At 31.3% G+C, this 20,791-nt stretch overlaps 1 protein-coding gene across 4 annotated transcripts in view; it reads left to right on the forward strand.

Moving 5' to 3' along the window:
- The window catches only part of PCDH17 (protocadherin 17), a 114,798-nt gene that overhangs the window by 18,895 nt on the left and 75,112 nt on the right, over window positions 1-20,791 (forward strand). For all 4 annotated transcript variants that reach the window (XM_031958454.1, XM_031958455.1, XM_023500581.2 and 1 more), the window contains 2 exons: window positions 20,132-20,190; window positions 20,323-20,495. In XM_031958454.1, coding sequence (XP_031814314.1) covers window positions 20,132-20,190; window positions 20,323-20,495 — 232 coding nt within the window. The remainder of the gene's footprint in view (window positions 1-20,131; window positions 20,191-20,322; window positions 20,496-20,791) is intronic.

Raw genomic sequence — 20,791 nt, forward strand, 5'->3', positions numbered from 1 at the left:
TCTCTGTCTGTGTCTCTTTCTCTCTGTGTCTCTGTCTCTCTCCATCCGTGTCTCTCTCTGTCTCTCTGTTTCTTTCTCCTCTCTCTCTCTCTATATATATATATAATCAAAAATAAGTCTTTAACACGACTATTTTGGCTTCAAGTGCAATTTGTATTCATAATACTATTTCATATACTTCTACACATACTAACATATGCACATTCTAAACTCGTGTATACGAATGCTTCACAGACGACAGGTTAGACGCTCAATTCAGCTATGTATCGTGATCTAGACAAAATTTTTTTCCCCTTGTGAATAGTTAGGGTAAAATTTTGAGTGATTATAGATTTCATTATAATGAATTTACAGTGTTATAGAATTTGATACTGGGAGCAGAATGTCATCTACAAAGAGGAATACTTGGAACATCTCACTTTCTTTAGGCAAGCAGTCCCTCTAGTCCAATGCTATGCTAAACATGAGTTTTAGACTTGAAGTTGTAAAGGTTGGTAAGTGTGTATGGTGCCAGTAGTAACTAATACAATCAAAGAGTTGAACTTTTCACTGTGTCTGAGCCATGACAAGGAAGATCTTGTTTGGTGAGCACTTGTCTGCTTAATTTTTTTTTTCTCATGAGTTATTAATTAATAACTCATAATAATAATAATAATAAGACACTCATCAATGAAAGTTATCTCTGTTACTATATCTTTTGAAGATTCTTGATTTAATTTTGACATATGAAGAAGATATGTCTTATTGGAGTTTTGTTTCTATGTATATAATTTTAAGGAATGTTAAAACTGAAATCACAGATATAGTTGATTCTTTTGACTAATACACTCAACAGGGTTACTATGAGGTTCAAATGAGATAATATAAGTGAGATCTTTTTAAAAAGTCGGAGCATAATATAATTGTTAGGGAGTAATAACAACAGTGATGGTAATACTTATTATTGTGATTATTATCTTGTTCCTTTCATCTTTTTCTTTTGGATAAAGTTCAGATAGAAAGTGTCCTAGGATAAGACAGTATTCTGAAATTATTGTTATATTTAATAACCTGGAATATTGAGCAGGTAAATAGAATTACAGCTTTTTGTAATTAAATAGAACTATTAGAATGTAAACTTAATTTCTTTTTTCTTTTCTTTTCTTTTGTTTTTTTTTTGCTAAGGCAATTGAGGTTAAGTGACTTGCCCATTTGAACTCAGATCCTCCTGACTTCATGGCTGGTGTATAAACTTAATTTCTGTAAATTCACTGAAACAATGATAGAACATTAGGTAATATATTCTTCATCTTAATCCAATAGGATTTCACTTATTATTTTTTAAAATTAGGCCTGGTTATTTCATGAATTTGAAAGGGAGGGGTGTTAGTAGATATTTGTAGGGCAATGGACAGAAGTATAACTTGTATATAATATGAAAATCTTACCATTTTTTTTTGGAAAGGGGAATCTTTATTTACCTCATAATATGCTAAATCTAATTTTAAGAAGTAAATGAAATGCTGACAGTTTGATTTACCTAAGAAGCAATAAAATAAATTCCTCAGCCTGATTTTCTCTTTCCTGTTTGTTCTTCAGGGCATAACAATGTGCATTCTTAAGACACATTAGGGAATAAAAACTTCCATCTGCTACTCCTCAAAAAAAGAGTAGAATTCTCTTACTCTTTAAGAAAGCCTCTTTACAGGTTTATGCCACCTGGACCTATAATCAGCAGTAAGAAAATAAAGCATATTCTCTTTGATCAGCGGTAGAATAAAAAGGGCAAAGATTTGAGCTTGCAAAGCACAGAACATAATACAAGTGAAGTCAAGTTGAAAACAGTTCACTGCATGGAAAATCACCTTGAAAGATATTATTTTATTTCTAATTTCCTAGGATTTATGTTTAGTTTTCCTTTGCAATTTGTATTTAATTTCAATTTGATAGGTATATATTAATCTCCCCTATATGTGCAATAAGTACTTAATGCTTGTTGATCACAATGCATTCATTTGTGTACCAGAAGTTTTGCATTAATAACTTCTATCATTTTTCACTGATTAAAAGTCCCTACTTGTTTGTGAAAATCATTACCATAAAGAAAGAAATGTTACAATATTATAAGGCAGAATAGTTTTGGTTGTTACTTTTAGCAGTGACATGGGATAGATGGATGAATGGAGAGAAGGGAAGTGGTAGTTTTGCTTCAAAGTAATATGATATGAATGACAGAAGAGTGGAGATACCATTTCAATCAGCAAATTGCAATAAGCATAATACCTTGTTAAGAATACTAAGGTAGAATCATCATACTGGGAACAGATAAAAGGTTCAGTAAAATATTTCAAATTCAGTCACTAGGCTTCATTGCACCCACCTGCTACCAGGGAATATAATCGGTAACTTGATTCCTTGACCTTTAGTTGTCATTTTGGACCATTTAAAAAAAATCTGCATTTTTAAGTTAAGGTCCAGGAGTTAATTTGATTGGAACAAAAACCAAAATTGTTTTTAATGAAATTACTTTTTAAAACAATTAATTAGTAAAGCAATTAAAAAGTAGTGCAATTACTTTTTAAGGTATATACATACATACACATACATGCACACACACATATACACACATATTCAGACTTAATGCGCTGTTGTATATTCTACTAATCCAGTCGATATAGTTGTTTAATACTCGATGTGCTTAAAAGCAACTAATGTTCAACTCCATTAAGGCTTATATTAACTAGAAGGATTGTAGAACTTTTTAACTTATTTTATGCATGAACCACTACCTCTCATTAATTATTTCCATGGTTCCATGTGACACTAAAATTATAGTTACAAGCTATAATTATACCAAGAGTATATAGCGTGATAGAGAAACTTAATAAGTACAAAATTATGGAGTATTTCAGGTATTTTTCCTAATTTTATGTCTCATTTCTTTTGTGGTGTAGACATTAGTTCTTACATGTAGTAGAGCAGAGATTCATCCCCCCAGTAAGATGTTTTTTTTTTTTTTAATTTGTTTATTTTGTTTTGTTTTGTTTTTACTGTTTTTAAAACTAGTACATGCTTGGGATATTTAGAATAATGACAGTATTCCTTGGATAAAAAGGAAATGGGCTAAAACAAGGCAGTATAATTTCTCCAAGTTTTTGTTTGCCTGCTCTATTATCTGAAATTTGTGTAATGGTGAAAAGAAAGTGATTAGACAGGTGTTTCTTTAGCCTGTGGGATCAAATTTCTTGAAATATTTATATAGTGAACAGCCAGATGTACACAACATAACCTTATAATCCCATTTCACAGCTTTTTCAAATACTGGGAAGCTCAATAAATAGGAAGCCAATTATATTGGCAGCATAACTCCATTAATAGGATTCATATCTGCCTTTTTGACAAGCCATTGCTGTTAATATGATCCAGTATATTAAATTGACAAGGGAAAATACAATGACAGAATGCATCTGCAGGCTAATTGATGGGGAAGCTCTTTCAAAAGGTTTTTGAATGTAATTTTTATTGACAATATTGTGTCAATAAGTGCAAACCTTAGATGTATGATGTAAATGTATCTAATACTCTGTCACTACTACTACTATGTGAGAATGAAGGGGTTATTGTTGAGTATGCCAGATTTCATTTTCACTTTGCTATATGGCACAAAAGCGTATATACATGATCTTCACCAACCTACAATCTTAGTAGCATCTCAAATACAAAGGTTTCCTGGAATTTGACATGTGAAATTATTTTTAATGGGCTCATCAGTTTTTTAAATGAATAGAGGCAATTCAAAGTAATATAATAATATGCCATGATTTTCATTATATTTATTTATTGGCTTTGCAATAAAATTCAGAACTATTGTTAGGCTTTCAATAAGTGTTAATGTTTCACTATATGGTGCTGGGGGCAGTTTTGAAAATGAGAGGTGTTCTGATGATTTAAGAATAGCAGAATCAAGGATACACAAATCAAATTAAATGAGGTAAAATTTTTTGTCCTTTAGATTCTTTGTAGCAAGTGTTTAAAATTTTAACTTATTTGAAATTTATTGGAATAAGCTTTTAGGAATGATAGAAGAGAAAAAGGGAGGGTGATCATTCTTTTTCAAAATGCAAGGCAATATGGTGAAATAATTTTGGTTGAAGAGGTATAGAATAAAGCAGATTATACTGCACTATTAACTATTACATTTGCCAGTTTTCCTTCAGAATTGCTTATTAAATTTCTATTTAGATGGAATTAATTCAAAGATTGGATAGTAAATAGAGGACAGCCATCAGAATTGCCCATTGACAATATCATCAATGATTGTTAATCAAATGGAGATCAAATAGGAAAACGAGCCTTAGGACTACAATGTTAGACCATCATTGATATTTCAGAGATATTGCCAATCTTGAAAACTCTCTGCTTTGGTACTTTTAATTGAGGTTTTGTCTTCACATACTGTGTGACTCTATAGCATTGTTTTTTGCTTGTTGTTTGTTTGTTTTTTGGAAAGGTTTTGGAGTGATTTGTCATTTCTTTCTGTAGCTCATTTTACACATGAGGAAACTGAGGCAAATAGGGTTAAATGATTTGCCTGGCATCACACAGCTAGGAAGAATTTGAGGCTGGATTTGAACTCAGGAAGATGAGTGTTTCTGACTTCAGGTCCAGCACTCCATCCACTGCAACAGAAAGTCTTCTTGTTATTTTTAAAATTTTAATGGTTATAAAGGTAATCTGCTACCTCAAGGTTAGTTATTCTTCTCCTAAATTTTAGTCATTTGTTTTGGTTTTTTCTTTTTCTTTTTTTTTTTTTTTTTTTTTTTTTGCAATTCTCTATTCCCATTATAAAATTAGATTTCTCTATGACAAAAGCAAAAGCAAAAGCAAAAACCAAACAAACCCCAAGCAAATTTCATCATATTTTGCATCCCAAGGAAGCTGATATTTATATTAGTAAGTTATAATTAATAGAGCTTAGATTTGGAGCAATTGGTAGATAACATTCTGTGATAACTTAATTTTTGTTGTTTTGTTATTGTATGGTAGTTTTAGTTGTTTCCACTCTTCGTGACTTCATTTGGGGTTTTCTTGGCAAAGATACTAGAGTGGTTTGTCATTTATTTCTCCAGATTATTTTATAGATGAGGAGATAAACAAGGTTAAGTGACCCATTTAGGGTCACACAGCTAGGAAGTATCTAGGGACAGATTTTTTTTTTCCTTAATAGCTTTTTATTTATAAGTTAGATGCATGGGTAATTTTACAGCATTGACAATTGCCAAACCTCTTGTTCCAACTTTTCCCCTCCTTCTCCCGACTCCCTCCTCTAGATGGCAGGATGACCAGTAGATGTTAAATGTATTAAAGTATAAATTAGATACACAATAAGTATACATGACGAAACCGTTATTTTGCTGTACAGAAGCAATTGGAATCTGAAATATTATACAATTAGCCTGTGAAGGAAATCCAAAATGAGGCAAGCAAAAATATAGGGATTGGGAATTCAATGTAATGGTTCTTAGTCATCTCCCAGAGTTCTTTTGCTGGGCATAGCTGGTTCAGTTCATTACTGTTTCATTGGAACTGATTTGGTTCATCTCATTGCTGATGATGCCAGGTCCATCAGAATTGATCATCATATAGTATTGTTGTTGAAGTATATAATGATCTCCTGGCCCTGCTCGTTTCACTCAGCATCAGTTCATGTAAGTCTCTCCAGGCCTTTCTGAAATCATCCTGTTGGTCATTTCTTACCGAACAATAATATTCCATAATATTCATATACCACAATTTATTCAGCCATTCTCTAATTGATGGGCATCTACTCAGTTTCCAGTTTCTGGGCACTACAAAGAGGACTGCCATAAACATTCGTGCACATACAGGTCCCTTTCCCTTCTGTATGATCTCTTTGGGATATAAGCCCAGTAGTAACACTGCTGGATCAAAAGGTATACACAGTTTGATAACTTTTGGAGCATAGTTCCAAATTGCTTTTCAGAATGGTTGGATGTATTCATAATTCTACCAACAATGTATTAGTGTCCCTGTTTTCCCACATCCCCTCCAACATTCCACATTATCTTTCCCTGTCATTCTAGCCAGTCTGACGGGTATGTAGTTGTAATGGTCTGAAGCTTGAGTTGATACACTGAGGTCCCAAGCATGTGAGGCTAAATAGTAATTGGACCATACTCTATTAATATATATGCTTGGAGAAAGAATGGCCCCCACCTACTCTTTGTGGAAGTCCTGATGTGTTGTATAGGAAATGATGATTTTGGTGGGTGGAGGCAGTGGGGCAGGAAGAGAGGCAGGGAGAGACTGCTGGTTGGCTTCTTGTCACAGCTGCTCACATTGCTCTCGCATCCCCCTTCACCTCCACAAAGAATAAAGATTAAAGATTTTCCCTTAACCTGAATTCCTGACTCCGGCTGATTTTAAAATACGCAGTCATCACATGTAGTGGTATCTCAGAGTTGTCTTAATTTGCATTTCTCTGATTAATAATGACTTGGAGTAGGGACAGATTTAAACTCAGGAAGGTGATTTTTTTTTTTTTTTTTTTTTTTTTTTACTTCCAGGCCTAGGGCTCTCTTGTAGGGTCTTAAAATTCAGGCCTCCATTATAGATAAAAAAGATTTTCCAAAGGAAAGAAATAACAAATAAATTTGCTTCCTGTCACCCTAATTTGTGAACTTATATAATCCTTTAGTTTTATGTGTTTATCATTATCTGCATAAACAGACTGGGCTGCCATCATAAAAAAAAAAAAATTGGAGAGGATACAAAGAAGATAAAATAGATAATGGTCTGTGAAGCTCAGAGACTTGACGATTAAAAAAGAATAATGAAATGCTTCCAAAGCTTAACTTTCTCATAAAATAGTTGGGTTTTTTGTTGGTATCTAGACTAGACTTAAGAAAAAGAACCACTAAGCAATGAGGAAAGCATGAAAGGTAACTGAGAAATAATAGTAAAGCAATAATGAAATAAAGAATAGATCCTTAACTATTTAGTTCCATAAGGGATCTTAGAGAGGATATTGATCTTATATCTTCATTTTACATATGAAAAAATGTTATTGCTAAAGGGAAAATGACTTAGTCAAAGTCAGTTAATTAATGATAGATCTAAGATTTGAATCCATTTCTTTTTACTCCATATCTAAGTACATTTACTCCAAAAGTAAAGTACATTTCATTATTTTATAGGACTTTATTAAATTCTGGAGCTTTGGGAAATACAGGATTTTATAATATTTTAGGGAGTGGTTAATTGCTGTACATCATTTATAGAAGATATGGTTTTAAGATGTATTATCAAATATGATACTGTATGCACAGCATTTTGTTAATAAATCTTAAGACATTATATGAATGTTATTATAGTTATTGTTGCTATCTTTGACCTGTATAAGTTTGTAGGATTCAAAAGTGAGTCTGTTTAACCTTATTGGGTCCAAAGCTGTGATGGGAAATTAATTTAATTCACAGAATAAAAAAAAAAAGAATTCCAAACATTATTAACAGAGAGAGGATGGCATGATGGATGGAGTATTGTACTTAGAGTCAGAAAGACTTATATTGAAATCCAATCAGTTACTTACTCCTTCTATGATTATATGAGCCATTTAGCTAGTGTGGACCTCAATTTTCTCACTTGTTAGTTGAAAGTACTAATTGCAGACACCTCAGAAGGTTGTTTTAAAAATCAAATAAGATAATATATGCAAAGAGCTTTGGAAACCATAAAGTATATTATAAATATGATCTAACCCAGGTATCACCCTGATTCCATAATTTTATGGCAGTCTTCAGATGTACCCTACACATGTCAATCTACCTACTGAATTCTAGAAATAAAATACTACTGTAGGAAGTCCTGATGGGAGGCTACTTTTGGTTTGAAATGGTTTTGTAGTAAGAGTAGATTTCCCAAGCTAAAGAGGTTTATAGAACTTGCTTAGAACCATGATGCCCTAGAATATCCCTGAGCTGATATATAACATTTTAAAAGTAAACCTGCTCTTGTTCCTTCTTTCAAAGACACACAGAGAAGGCTGTGGCTGTGGTAGCCTTGGAATTAGAACATATAAGCTGACCTAAATATCTTGAATGAATTTGTTTTATTCTCTTAATATACTCTTTTAACCCAGAGTATAGGCAAGTTTCTTAGAATGAGGATAATATTAAAGAAAATCACAATGAAAACTGGGTTATGTACAAGTGTGAAATATTCCTTGTGTCATCTGCTGAGCCTGTGGGTATTTAAATGTCATAGTGATACTATGCTGTGAAAATAGTTGGGACAACAGAGGAAAGATCAACACCTAAATTTTGTAGGAGTGAGGCCGTTTTCTAGATCATACCAGGATGATATCTCTCTGGACAAGACTGGGTCACTGAAAGTATTTTAAAATATACTCTATTGTAAATACTAATACACCAATACACTTAATTTTTTAAGCACATTCTGCTTGCTGGTGTTTCCCTGGTACTACTGAGCTTTCTTATAGTTTAAATAACATGTGATGAATATAAACATGTTATAGATTGTGTAACAGTAAAATACACTTTAAAAGTATGTCTATATAGATTTTTAACCCAGGCACTGATTATATGAGATACACTTTAATAACTTACAGAAGAGCATGAAAAATAAATGAATAATTGAATCTTTTTATATCTATGTCCTTATTATATATCTATATCGATCTATAATCCTAGAATTGTTTTCCCCCTAAATTGTAAACTGATTTAAGTTTCCATGTAGGCAAAGTGTTAATCATTTATTTATAATATATTCCTTTATAGAAAGCTAGTTGTGGATTTCACATCTAAGATTATGGAATAGAATTAAAAGTTGTATGATAAGGCATTTAGCAGAAGCAGTCTTTTCAAGGAATCTATCTCCTTTTAAAAATCTGCATTTTTCTTTTTAGAAAAAAAAATGTATCATGTAGATTATAAACCATTTCTAACAAAATCAAGACCATTGTCTGTTCTTTCAAAACTAGATTTGGAAGGATATAGGCCTATTGTTTTGTAAAGTGATTGCCATTATATAAGATCACTCATTTCACAAGAGCAGAAAAACACTTAGAATTAAGGTCTTCAGGAAAAGAAAGAAGTAGAAAATGCTTGAATTACATATTAAGTGACAGTCTGATAAAGAGGGGAGATGTTTCATTTTATTTTCTACTAATGTTTAATTCAAAAGACGTTAAAGTTGGTAAAGACATTTTATTTCATTTTAATTTCAGGTAAAAACACCTAATAAAATAGACTTGCATTGACATACATTTTGAAGCTTTTATTCTTATAATTCAGAGGGGAGAAATGATGATTTTTAATAGGCTAAATACTCAGATATGACCAATATTTATGTTTTCTTATTTTATGGTTATATGTTTCTTTATGACAACTATTTCCCAGAACAATTTATCCAAATATTTGCATTTAATATTTTTTCAAATTTCTATAATTGTCAAATTTCTACATTTTCCCCATTCCTCCCCTACATTCCTCCCTACGTTTCCCCTCTACATTAGAACCCGTAAGAAATGGGATATTTTAAATTTTATACTTCATTTTTTATTAGGATCTATAAATTATTCCCGCAAGTTTACTAAAGCTTTTGGCTAAAATTTAGCTTTAATTAGGACATTTTGGAGGCCTACATTTAGTTCTTCAGATTTGTTAATTGTCAGAATTCACTCAAATAACCTATAATTTATTTAAATGTCTGCTAAAGGTTGTAAATATCTTCCTAAATAAATCATCAACTAGCAGAAATACTTTCATCTCTCTATATCCAGAAAGCACTCAGTTATCAGTCACTTAATAATCAAAAAAGCATTTATTAATCTCTTTGTGCCAAACAACACTGTGTACATAGGTATAAATGGAGTCCCTTCCCACCTCCTCCCAAAGTCTCTGCTTTCAAGGAATGTATATTTTGATTAAGAAGATAACATTACATATTGATACAGGGTATATTAAGTTAATCTGAAAGAGGAAGGCCTTAGCAACTGGAGCAGAATGGATGAATGTAGAAGGCAGGATCTGAGATGACAAAAGAGAAAAAAAAAACAAATAAATTATGTTTTAAAATACCAAATTTATTTATTAATAAATTAACAAAATATTATTAATAAATATTAAGCATTTGCTAAAATAAAAATAAAAAATGAAATATATGCTACCATAGTTTTCAACATTCACCCTTGCAAAACCTTTTCCAGATTTTTCTCCCTCCTTTCTCCCATCCCCTCCTCTAAATAGTAAGTAATCCAGTATAGATTAAACATGTGCAATTCTTCTGAAGATATTTCTACATTTATTATACTGCACAACAAAAATCGGATCAAAAAGGGAAAAATGAGAAAAAAGCAAGCAAACAACAACAAGAAAAAGGTGAAAATACTAAATTGTGATCCATATTCAGTGTCCATTCTTTTCTGGATACAGATGACTCTCTCCATTACAATAAATAAACTGTTAAACAGGAAGCTCAGCTTTATCCCATTTTAGTACTGAGTTTTTCTATCCCTTTTCTTTTGGGAGGATAAATTTGTTTATACCAACAAATTTCTTGTAACAAGGATAAAAAAGGTTCACCAAAGTTACTCAATACATTGAAAAGGTAAAATTATATATATATATATATATATATTTAAAAGGCCTATCAAGTTACTATTACCTTAAAATTGTTCTCTTTAAACAGCTCAATGCTTCAGCCTTTTCTTGAGGGGGGAGGAGGAGGTTTTGGGATTTGATTCTTGGGAAGTTGCTACTTTTCTGGGATGATGTTCTATGTTGAATTTTATGCAATGGAATAATAGCCATCTTTTCTCTGAACCATTTGAAATTTGCTCTTACAAATCTCTAGTAAGACAATACACAGCCTTTTTTCCCCCTCTTCTATCACAAAAACAGTGGTCACTGTTTTAAATCAGCAGATTGTTATTATTTCTACTTCAGTGAATTCTTCTTTGATGGTAATATTCAAGTGCACACTATCCCTTTTAATATCTTCTTTCACCTTTTAAAAATGAAATTATCATTAAAATATACCCATATGTTTCTAGATATAAACACAATTGAAATTTCCTTTATATCATGAATTCATCTAAATCTTGTAATCTGCTTCTTAAGTCATTTATAGTGATATGCATTTGTATCTCTGTATGATGTGATGAAAATAACACTTTCATTTAATTCTCTATTAATTTTCACTCTAATATACTTTACTATTGTCTACTATTTTTATTGTGGATGCATTTCTGTGAAAATAACTGTGATACTCTCCACTTCCATATTTGGAATATGCTTCCAAAGTCATATTCTAGTTATAAGTACCGTTTTACCAATTCTCAATATAATTTGTGATTAACTACATTTTTGTGGTAGTTCATTTTGCCTTTTAAAATACATTGACATCCACTTTGGGTATCTGGATTTAATCATCTGAGATCATGGGTGTTATGTTTTCTCTTTTGGCTTTTTCTCCTATGAATTTCTGGTTATTTCTGCTTCTATTTTTCTTTCCATGGTTTTGGTATTCTCTATACTATTCAACTTGTTCAGGATTTCTTGACAGTTGTGTCCCCTATCTCTTTTCCTTTTCTGTTTAAAATCATTTTGAATAAATTTGTAAGCCTAAAGGCAAATACATTCTTATTAATCCTTGTTATGTATACTACATCTCAGTTCAAAAACAAAACCTATTTTTAGATGCCATCTTTTTAACATGATACTGGCCTTCCAACAGTAATTCAAATTTTAGTAGCATTTTGAGGTCTTAACAAGCAATTTCATAGCAGACTATTCCCAGGAGTTTTTCCATATCCATCTTAAAGATGATTCCTAATATGTACACATTCCAAAAAACCAGAACCTGGAAAATAAATAGTCCTTCTCTTTTGGTTTATCCATTGGTAGTATGACTTTGACATTGCTACTGATGGAAATATATGCTTGAAAGAAGATTCATATAAATAAGCCATGATGAGGATGGGTTGGAAAGGAGCTGGAAGAATATGAAGGATCTGTAAGGTCTCAAGAGCAACACATATGAATAGATCAAATTCTACATTATAGATATGAAAATTAGGTACATGAATTTTTAAAATAAATATTCTTACACTGATAAATAATAGTTTGCTAATTAAACTCTTCAAAAAACCTGTGATTTTATTCATATGTCCTCCCTTTATCAATAAAATTTGTAGTCATAGATATCTCTCATTCCTTTTCAAAAAGGAATTAAATGCCTAGTCTTTAGAGGATAGAGAAATAGTCTGGTATTTATGGACCCCATACAGAAACGTGTCAGATTTTTCAAAAACAAAGTTATTCTTAAAATGTGAATGTATATGATTTAATGAAAGACAATGAAATAGCATTTTAAAAATATTGCTTCAGATCCTCAGACGATGTCATTTGTCCTATATGGCCAAGACAGTGTAATAAAACAATTTTCAATACTTTCTGGCTCCCAGCTTTCTCTAAGCAAAATTTCAAATGAATCTTTGACTCTGCCAATTGTTTTTCTTCCTATCTCCCTCATTTCCCCTCATTTGTCTTTTCCTGTTACAGAACAAGTGACTTATGCCCTCATACTACCCCACCCAAATCACTCATGTTTGAATTCCTTTAAAGTTCCCCAAATTCAATATGACTCCTTATCCCCCAGGTTCTAGTCTCTTTCACTCAACTTGTATCTACTTTAAATATATTTTGTAAATGCTTATTTTACTTGTTTGACCCCTTCATATTTTCTCTTTCCCAGTCAAAATTATAAGCTCTTCTTTTCTACTTATTAAAGTAATCAATACATCTCAGTTAATAACTGCAAAGTTTATGTCAACAATATGTTTTTACACCCATACTAGTCTCTGGAAGTAAAAATGTGTGATCATCATTCAATCAATAATTTGGTTGATATTATCATAATTGTTAATACATCAGCATTTATTAAGCACATTATTATATCCTAGGCACTGGGATACACATACAAAAAGAAAAGAAAAAAGTAACATTGAATGAGTTCGTATGCACAATAAATATGGATTATTTGAGAGAGAAAATAGATGCATGTATCAATGGTTATTTATTAAGTACATAATAAGTTTCAGATTCTGTGCTAAGTAATAGGGATACAAAGAAAGGCAAAAATGCAGCCCCAAACTTCAAGGCAGTCATATTCCAATGGAGAAGACAGCATGTAAAAATTGTTTATGTAACATATAGACAAAGTAAAAGCAAGGTTATATCAGGTAGAAAGTAAACAAATATATTATATTATGAATTGCAATTATAATCTCACGTTACCCAACCTTTTAAAACTTAAAATTCCCAGAAACCTAGACATTTTTGAAAATTTGAAAACACAGACTTAATTTCTGTGGAATAGTGTACATTAGCCTGGGACACATTGAATAATTGAAAGCTTTTGGTCAGAGTTCCTGCATTTATTGCTTTTACATATGACAAATCTATTCCATATTTTTGATTTTCTTAATTTTCTTCATATTGGTAAAGAGTCTTTTTATGATTTATAAATTACACAATTAAATAGCATTACTGAAGAGATTACCAGCAATAACAATGGCATATAGAACTGATTTTTTTTTCAATTTGGGAGGGGTTTCAAACTTTCACTAACTTCCTTGAAGTTTGTGTTCTACTGATGGATCTTAGGTTAATTAATCCCTGCCCACTCTAAATAAATTGGGTACTTATTTATGAATTTTAGTTTGGAGGAAACTTCATTTTTTTATTCTGAATGAGAAAAGATATTTTCAGATTTTTATCTATTCTTTAGTAAAAAAAAAAAAAATCAAACCACAACAAAACAAACAAAAAATCCCACACAGATGTTGACTACACTATACCTGTGCAAAATGTATTATTTTAGAAATTGCTGATAAATATAGTTATTGCCACACTACATGTTGTATTAAAAATATATTTCTGGAGCTATAGGTTCTGTCAGATATTTTTATAAGTGGTGGCTTACAAAACGGTTGTTTACTCTAGCTCTATAGAGAGAAGCACAACATATATTCCATTGAAGGCAAAGCCATCAGGAGATATGTCAGTGTGAAAAGGCTTAAAGTGAATTATTCACCTCTTAACACTCCCTTGTGTTTGTTTGCTGGTAAAAAGAATACTTGTTATCAATGAAGAAGGTAGTACCTGTAAATTAAAGGAAAAGTTCATTCCAATTTGCTACCTAATGTTACCTGTGTATACAATCAAAGCTATCTGTAACCATCGACATTTTTTTTGTTCTTTTCTTTCTTTTTTCTTTTCACCTAACTCATATTTTATTTTTCCCAATTCTATATAAAGATAGTTTTAAACATTGTTTTTTTGAAAATAGGATTTTGAGGGTTTTTTCTCCTTTTGTCCCTCCTATTATCCCTTGTCAAGATGACAAGAAGTCGTGTAAACATATTTTCACTTTAGTCAGGCTGTAAAAGAAGAAACAGAACAAAAGGGAAAAAATCCATCAATAAAAGTGAAAATAATATGCTTCAATTTGCATTCAGACTCCATAGTTCTCTCTTTGAATGTGGATAGCATTATCCATCATGGATCTTTTGGAAGTGTCTTGGATTATTGAATTGCTGAGATCAATAATACTTGATCATTGCATAATGTTGTTGCTTTGTATAATGTTCTCCTGATTCTGCTCACTTCTTGTGTACCTAATCTACTTTACTGATCTACCATTCTATTTATTTTTCAGGACCAAATGGTTTGGTGATGGCTACTTTATATTATAGTTTTAGATCTAATATAGGTAGGCCATCTTCCTTTGCATTTCTTTCATTAATTCCCTGAAGTTTTTGAACTTTTCTTCTTTCAGATGAATTTTGTTATTTTTTCTAGCTTTATAACATAACAGAGAGTAAATCATTTAACTTAAGCAGAATTTCCATTTATTTCATATTAGCTCAACCTATCCATATTGTTTAGATATGGCTTTATTTGTGCGAAAAATGTTTTATGATTGTATTCATATAGTTGTTGGGTTTTGTTTGGCAAGTAGATTTCCAAATATTTTACATTGTCTACAGTTATTTAAATGGAATTTCTTTTTTTTTCTTTTTGCTGAGCTTTTTCTGGTAATTTGTAGAAATATGGTGGTGATTTATGTGGGTTTATTTTATGTACTGTAGCTGTCCCAAAGTTGTGAATTATTTTAGCTAGATTTTTAATTGATTCTCTAGGATTCTCTAAGAATGCCATCATATCATCCGCAAAGAGTGATAATTTGTTTCCTCACTATCCATTCTAACTCCTCCAATTTCTTTTTATTTTCTTATTGCTAAAGCTAACTTTTTTAATATAATATGGAATAATACTGGTCACAATGGGCATCCTTAATTCAACCCTGATTTTTTTGGGAAGGCTTCTAGCTTATTCCCATTAAAGATACTATATGCTGATGGTTTTACATAGATATTACTTATCATTTTAAGGAAAGCTCCATCATTCCTATACTCTCTAATGTTTTAAATAGGAATGGGTACTGCATTTTGTCAGAAGCTTTTTCTGCAACTACCGAGATAAATCTATTGTTTTTGTTGGTTTCTTATTGATGTGCTCAATTATACTAATAGTTTTCATAATATTGAACCAGCCCTACATTTCTGGTATAAATACAACTTGGTCATAGGGTATTATCCTGCTGATAAATTGCTATAATCACTTTGCTAATGTTTTGTTTAAAAATTTTATCTCAGTCTTCATTACAGAAATCAGTCTATAATTTTTTTCTCTGTTTTTGCTCTTCCTGGGCTAGGTGCAAAACCCATATTTGTCTTATAAAAATAATTTGGTAGAATTTCTTCTTCACCTATTTTTCAAATAGTTTATTTTATATTGGAATTATTTATTCTTTAAGTGTTTTGTAGAATTCACTTGTAATTCTATTTGACTCTGGAGACTTTTTCTTGGGGAGTTCATTGTTTAATTTATCTAAAATGAGGTTATTTAAGTATTTTATTTCTTCTTCTATTTATCTTGGCAATTTACGTTTTTGTGACTATTCATCCATTTCAATTAGATTGTCAGATGTATTTACATTCAGTTGGGCAAAATAGATCTTAATTTTTACTTTAATTTCCTCTTCCTTGGTAGTGAATTCATTCTTCATTTTTGATACAATTCATTTATCTTTCTTTCTCTATTTTGCTTATATAATTATGTAGGGAAATAAATTTTCCCCTAAATATTGCTTTGGCTACATCTAATAGATTTTGGTATATTGTCTCATTATTGTCATTCTGTAATGAAATTATTGATTGTTTCTATAATTTATTGTTTGACCCACTCATTCTTTAAGATTAGATAATTAGATAATTATTTTCTAATTTATCTTTCTGTGGCTCTTTATTACATATAATTTTTATTGCATCATGATCTGAAAATGATGCATTTAATATTTCTGTCTTCCTGCATTTTATTGTGATGATTTTATGCCCTAATGAACATGTGGTTAATATTATGTAGTTGCCATGTACCACTGAGAAAGATATCATATTCATTTCTATTCCCATTCAATTTTCTCCAAAAATCTACCAAAGCTAACTTTTCTAAAAGTCTATTCACCTCCTTTAGTTTCTTTGCTTATTTATATTTATGTAGTTCCAAGATGGGGGAGGTCAAGTCTTCCTATTAGGATTGTTTTGCTGTCTATTTCTTCTTGTTAATTCACTTAATTTCTCCTCTAAGAATATGGATGCTATACCATTTTGTGCATATATATTTATTATGGATATTATTTATCTATGTCTTTAGTATATTTTAACAAGTAGTAATTTCTTTTCTTATTATTTTTAATTAGAGATATTTTTGTTTTTGTTCTGAGATTACTATTGCTAACCCTACTTATTCTTCTTTCTTTCTTTCCTTCCTTCTTTCTTCCTCTCATTTTCCTTTTCTTTCTTCTTCAGCTGTAGCATAATAGATTCATTCTTGCCTTTTTTCTTCACTCTGAGTTTTTCCCTTTTCATTGGCATTTTTCAAAAGAATACTACTTTCCCCTTCTCCCTTCCTTTCTTTGTAGGGACTGTCTGAACTTTTTTCTAAACACAATGCTTCTGAGTATGTGGCCAGGCTGTCCATTCCAACATTGTCATTGGAAGCATTTATTGAGTGAGCATCAGAATGAAGTCAGCTACAAAATCAAAACCAAACACATATACCACCTAGGAATATTAAAAATTATCTTGGCCCATACAAAGTCTAGATCTAGTCCTAGCAACTGTCTTAGAGACATAGAGAAAAAGAAAGAGAGAGAGAAAGAGAGAGAGAAAGAGAGAGAGAGAGAGAGAGACAGAAAGAGAGAGGAAGACACAGAGAGAGAAAGAGACAGAGAGAGGAAGAGACAGAGAGACAGAGAAATAGAGACAAATACAGAGACAGACAGAGACTGAGAGACAGAGACAGAAACAGACAGACAGAGAAGTGAGATAGTATGTTCTATTAAACAGAGTGATAGCTTCTTAGATGACAGCTTCAGTTCATTTATATCAGATAGTTAGATAAATTTCTGGGTGGGAACTATCATTAGCTATAGTAAAAATACTCCGTAAAAAGAGTGTAAAACTAAATATTATCCATTAATCCATTTATTTGAAAATAACTTAGTATTTCAATTTCTTTGGCAGCTGTTTTCTTGACTTAAGTTTTGTCTTAAATTATTTATTTGTTTGTTTTTTAACTTTTTTCATACTTCTCCACTCTTATTGTGTTTTCTTTACTACTTTCAGTTTCATTTTTTTTTCAAAATTTCTCCCTTTTCTCCTTAACTCTATTTGCTTTTCTGTTTGTTAGTTTCATTTTGGAGCCTTTTCTGTAAGAGTATTTTTCTTTGTTCTCTTGAATACTTAAAGATTATGAATAGTGTTATTTCACAAAAGAGAAAACAGTTGGTTAAATATTGGTATAATGATAACACGCCATGATATCTTTTTTCCTGTTTTCTTAGATTCTGATGCAAAGAGTAGTTAGGAAGGAACATATGTACATATATACATATGTGTATATATATATGTGTGTGTGTATATATATATATATATATTGCTATAAAATTATAACCATTTAAAATTAAAATTTAACTAATTTCCTTTTTTAAATTTTGAATGATCAGTTTAAAGATTCCCATTTCACTAATCATATCTATAACTTTCTTTATAAAGAAAAGATCCTGAATTATTTCTCTGCTAAACTGATAAGCAAATGTTTCACAAACTCTTTCCTTTTGATCTGAAAAAAGTTTGGAATCTTATAATATAGATTTATACATAATTGAAGTTCTTTACAATATTAGAACTGTACTCATCTGAAATATTCTAAGGCTAGCCTGAATCTCACCTTGCAATATAAAAGTTTCCTAATATTTTAATTTGTTCATAATTGTACACTTTTTTAGTATCCAATTTTAATTTTTCATTTACTATAGCAATGAGTTGGCTTATATAGGTGGTCTAAAAGATCTGTGGAAACTCTTCAAAGTATGGAGTTTTACAAAGCTATTTACCTTAAGGAAATCAGTGATATTCTATATTCAGACAACTTTACCTTTGGCATTGGCTACCTCAGCTTTTTTGTTACTGGTACATAAAGGTGAGAAACAAGGCTAATGGCTCATATTTCTGAAATTAGAACCCAGTGCAGTATGTTAATGAAAACATGCCTAAAATACCAAAAGTTGTTGCCAAGGAGTAAAGTGTGAGAAAAAATAAAAGACAGAATCCTCTTCATTGCCCTGATCTTGCAAACAATTGGACAAAAAAGAAAAACTGCATAGTTCAGATTTTGGGTGTTTGCCCTCTTACCTTTTCCAAACTTCTAACAACGAAGTAATCTGTGGGAATACTTTAAAATTTTCTGTTCCTGGAGGCCTTTTCTTTTTATCAGCATAACTCAGAAAAGTAAGGTACTAAGAAAGTAGCTTATAGGAAGGTAAAAAAGCACAAAGGTATTTACAATTAGTTGTTTATTAAAATAGAACATAATATTTTGTCTTATCTTGGGCTTTTTGCTTCAATAATTGTACATTTTCCCCATTACTAATACTTATGTATTTGGAGGAGATTTTAAAAAAGCCATAGCTATCCACAGCATAATGGCGTGATATGGTGATGCAGAAAACAGGAGATGCTTTGTCTCTAAGTCAGCTGCAAGGAGAAATGATGTGTATAAATGTACAGTATAGGGAGTGCAGTGAAAGATCTAGTCTCTTTCACCAAAGAGACTCCAGTTGATGATACAAGGAGAATTCAGTTCATTTTGGCCGATCTCCACATTAGCCTGGGTACTGTTTAAAAAAAGAGATGAAAAGAAAAAAAAAATAGTAGTAATTCCACAATTTGGTCACTTGAAATATTTAGTTACATTTAGAAACAACATGTTTTCATGCATTATTTTTGCTTTATAATAATTATTAACATGTAAATTCATACATATATTATTCAAAAGAAATTGGCAGTAGCAAACATTCCAATGGCATTGATCAGATGCCATTGCTATACTTTCAACATGACTATTAATAATAAAAAGAATTAATTGTAGAGATGAGATCAACCATATGTGCAATGTTTGTACTTGTTATGGGCACATTTTGAAGAAAAGACTCCTGGAAGAGCACCCTGTTTTTCTTCACTGAAGACCAATGCAGTAGATTATTTTAAATTATATTACCTCAATAAGGGCCTCAGAATCCCCCACCGATGATATAATTATGATTAAAACCAGCATTATTAAATAACTCATTTTTGTAATATGCAGAAATTAGGTCATTTCCCCACTCCTCCCACAAACATTCAATCTTAATATCTGACTAATGAAACAACATAAACAGTGTCATCCATCAGGTTCCTAACAGAGAATGCCAGTTATGACAGCCTCATTGTTTACTTTAGCAGGTAATTTGTGGACCGGAATCATTTAATTGTTCCGAGTACATAATTACATGCCAGCATTTTCCAATTTAATTAAAATGTACAAATCTGAAGATTAAGGGAATTTTTGAATTATTAATCATTTCTCCACTAGGAAATCTTGTTGCTCTGCAGGAGATTTGTCCAGTGTACAACTATACGTATTTTTTTCCTTCTTTTTCACAGACAGACAATTTTCCCGCAGAGCCCAATTACATGGGCAGCAGGCAGCAGTTTGTTCAAAGGTAAGGCCTATTAAATAACTTTCTCAGCTTCCCTATTTGCATTCTTGTCAAAATTGCTTTGCTAGAAACTACATTTCAGATTGAAACTAGTAGAAACAACACTTTTTCATCTTTTTTTTCTGTGTATTACAGTAGCTCCACATTCAAGGATCCAGAAAGAGCCAGCCTGAGAGATAGTGGGCATGGGGACAGTGATCAGGCTGACAGTGACCAAGACACTAACAAAGGCTCTTGCTGTGACATGTCTGTTAGGGAGGCACTCAAGATGAAAACTACTTCAACTAAAAGCCAACCACTTGAACAAGGTGAGTAACATTTTCCAATGCCTATAAAATCCAAAGAACTCTTAAGCAATCGTTATAAACCTATTGGTCCTGTAGTCACAATTTGTCATAGTGGAATAATAGCCCATTGAAAATATATCAAAAGAAATAATCAATCTTGCAATTGTCTCAGAAAGAAAAAAAAGTTATTCAATATTTCAGACAACATAATATTGGTCTCCAAAGGCCTTAGCCTTTCATCTTATTCAGATTTTTCTTTAACATAACAAATGATTAAGAAATCCTTAGTACTTATACAAAGTATCCAAGCTGTACCA

The sequence above is a fragment of the Sarcophilus harrisii genome, chromosome 3, assembly GCF_902635505.1.
Source record: "Sarcophilus harrisii chromosome 3, mSarHar1.11, whole genome shotgun sequence".
Lineage (NCBI taxonomy): Eukaryota > Metazoa > Chordata > Mammalia > Dasyuromorphia > Dasyuridae > Sarcophilus > Sarcophilus harrisii.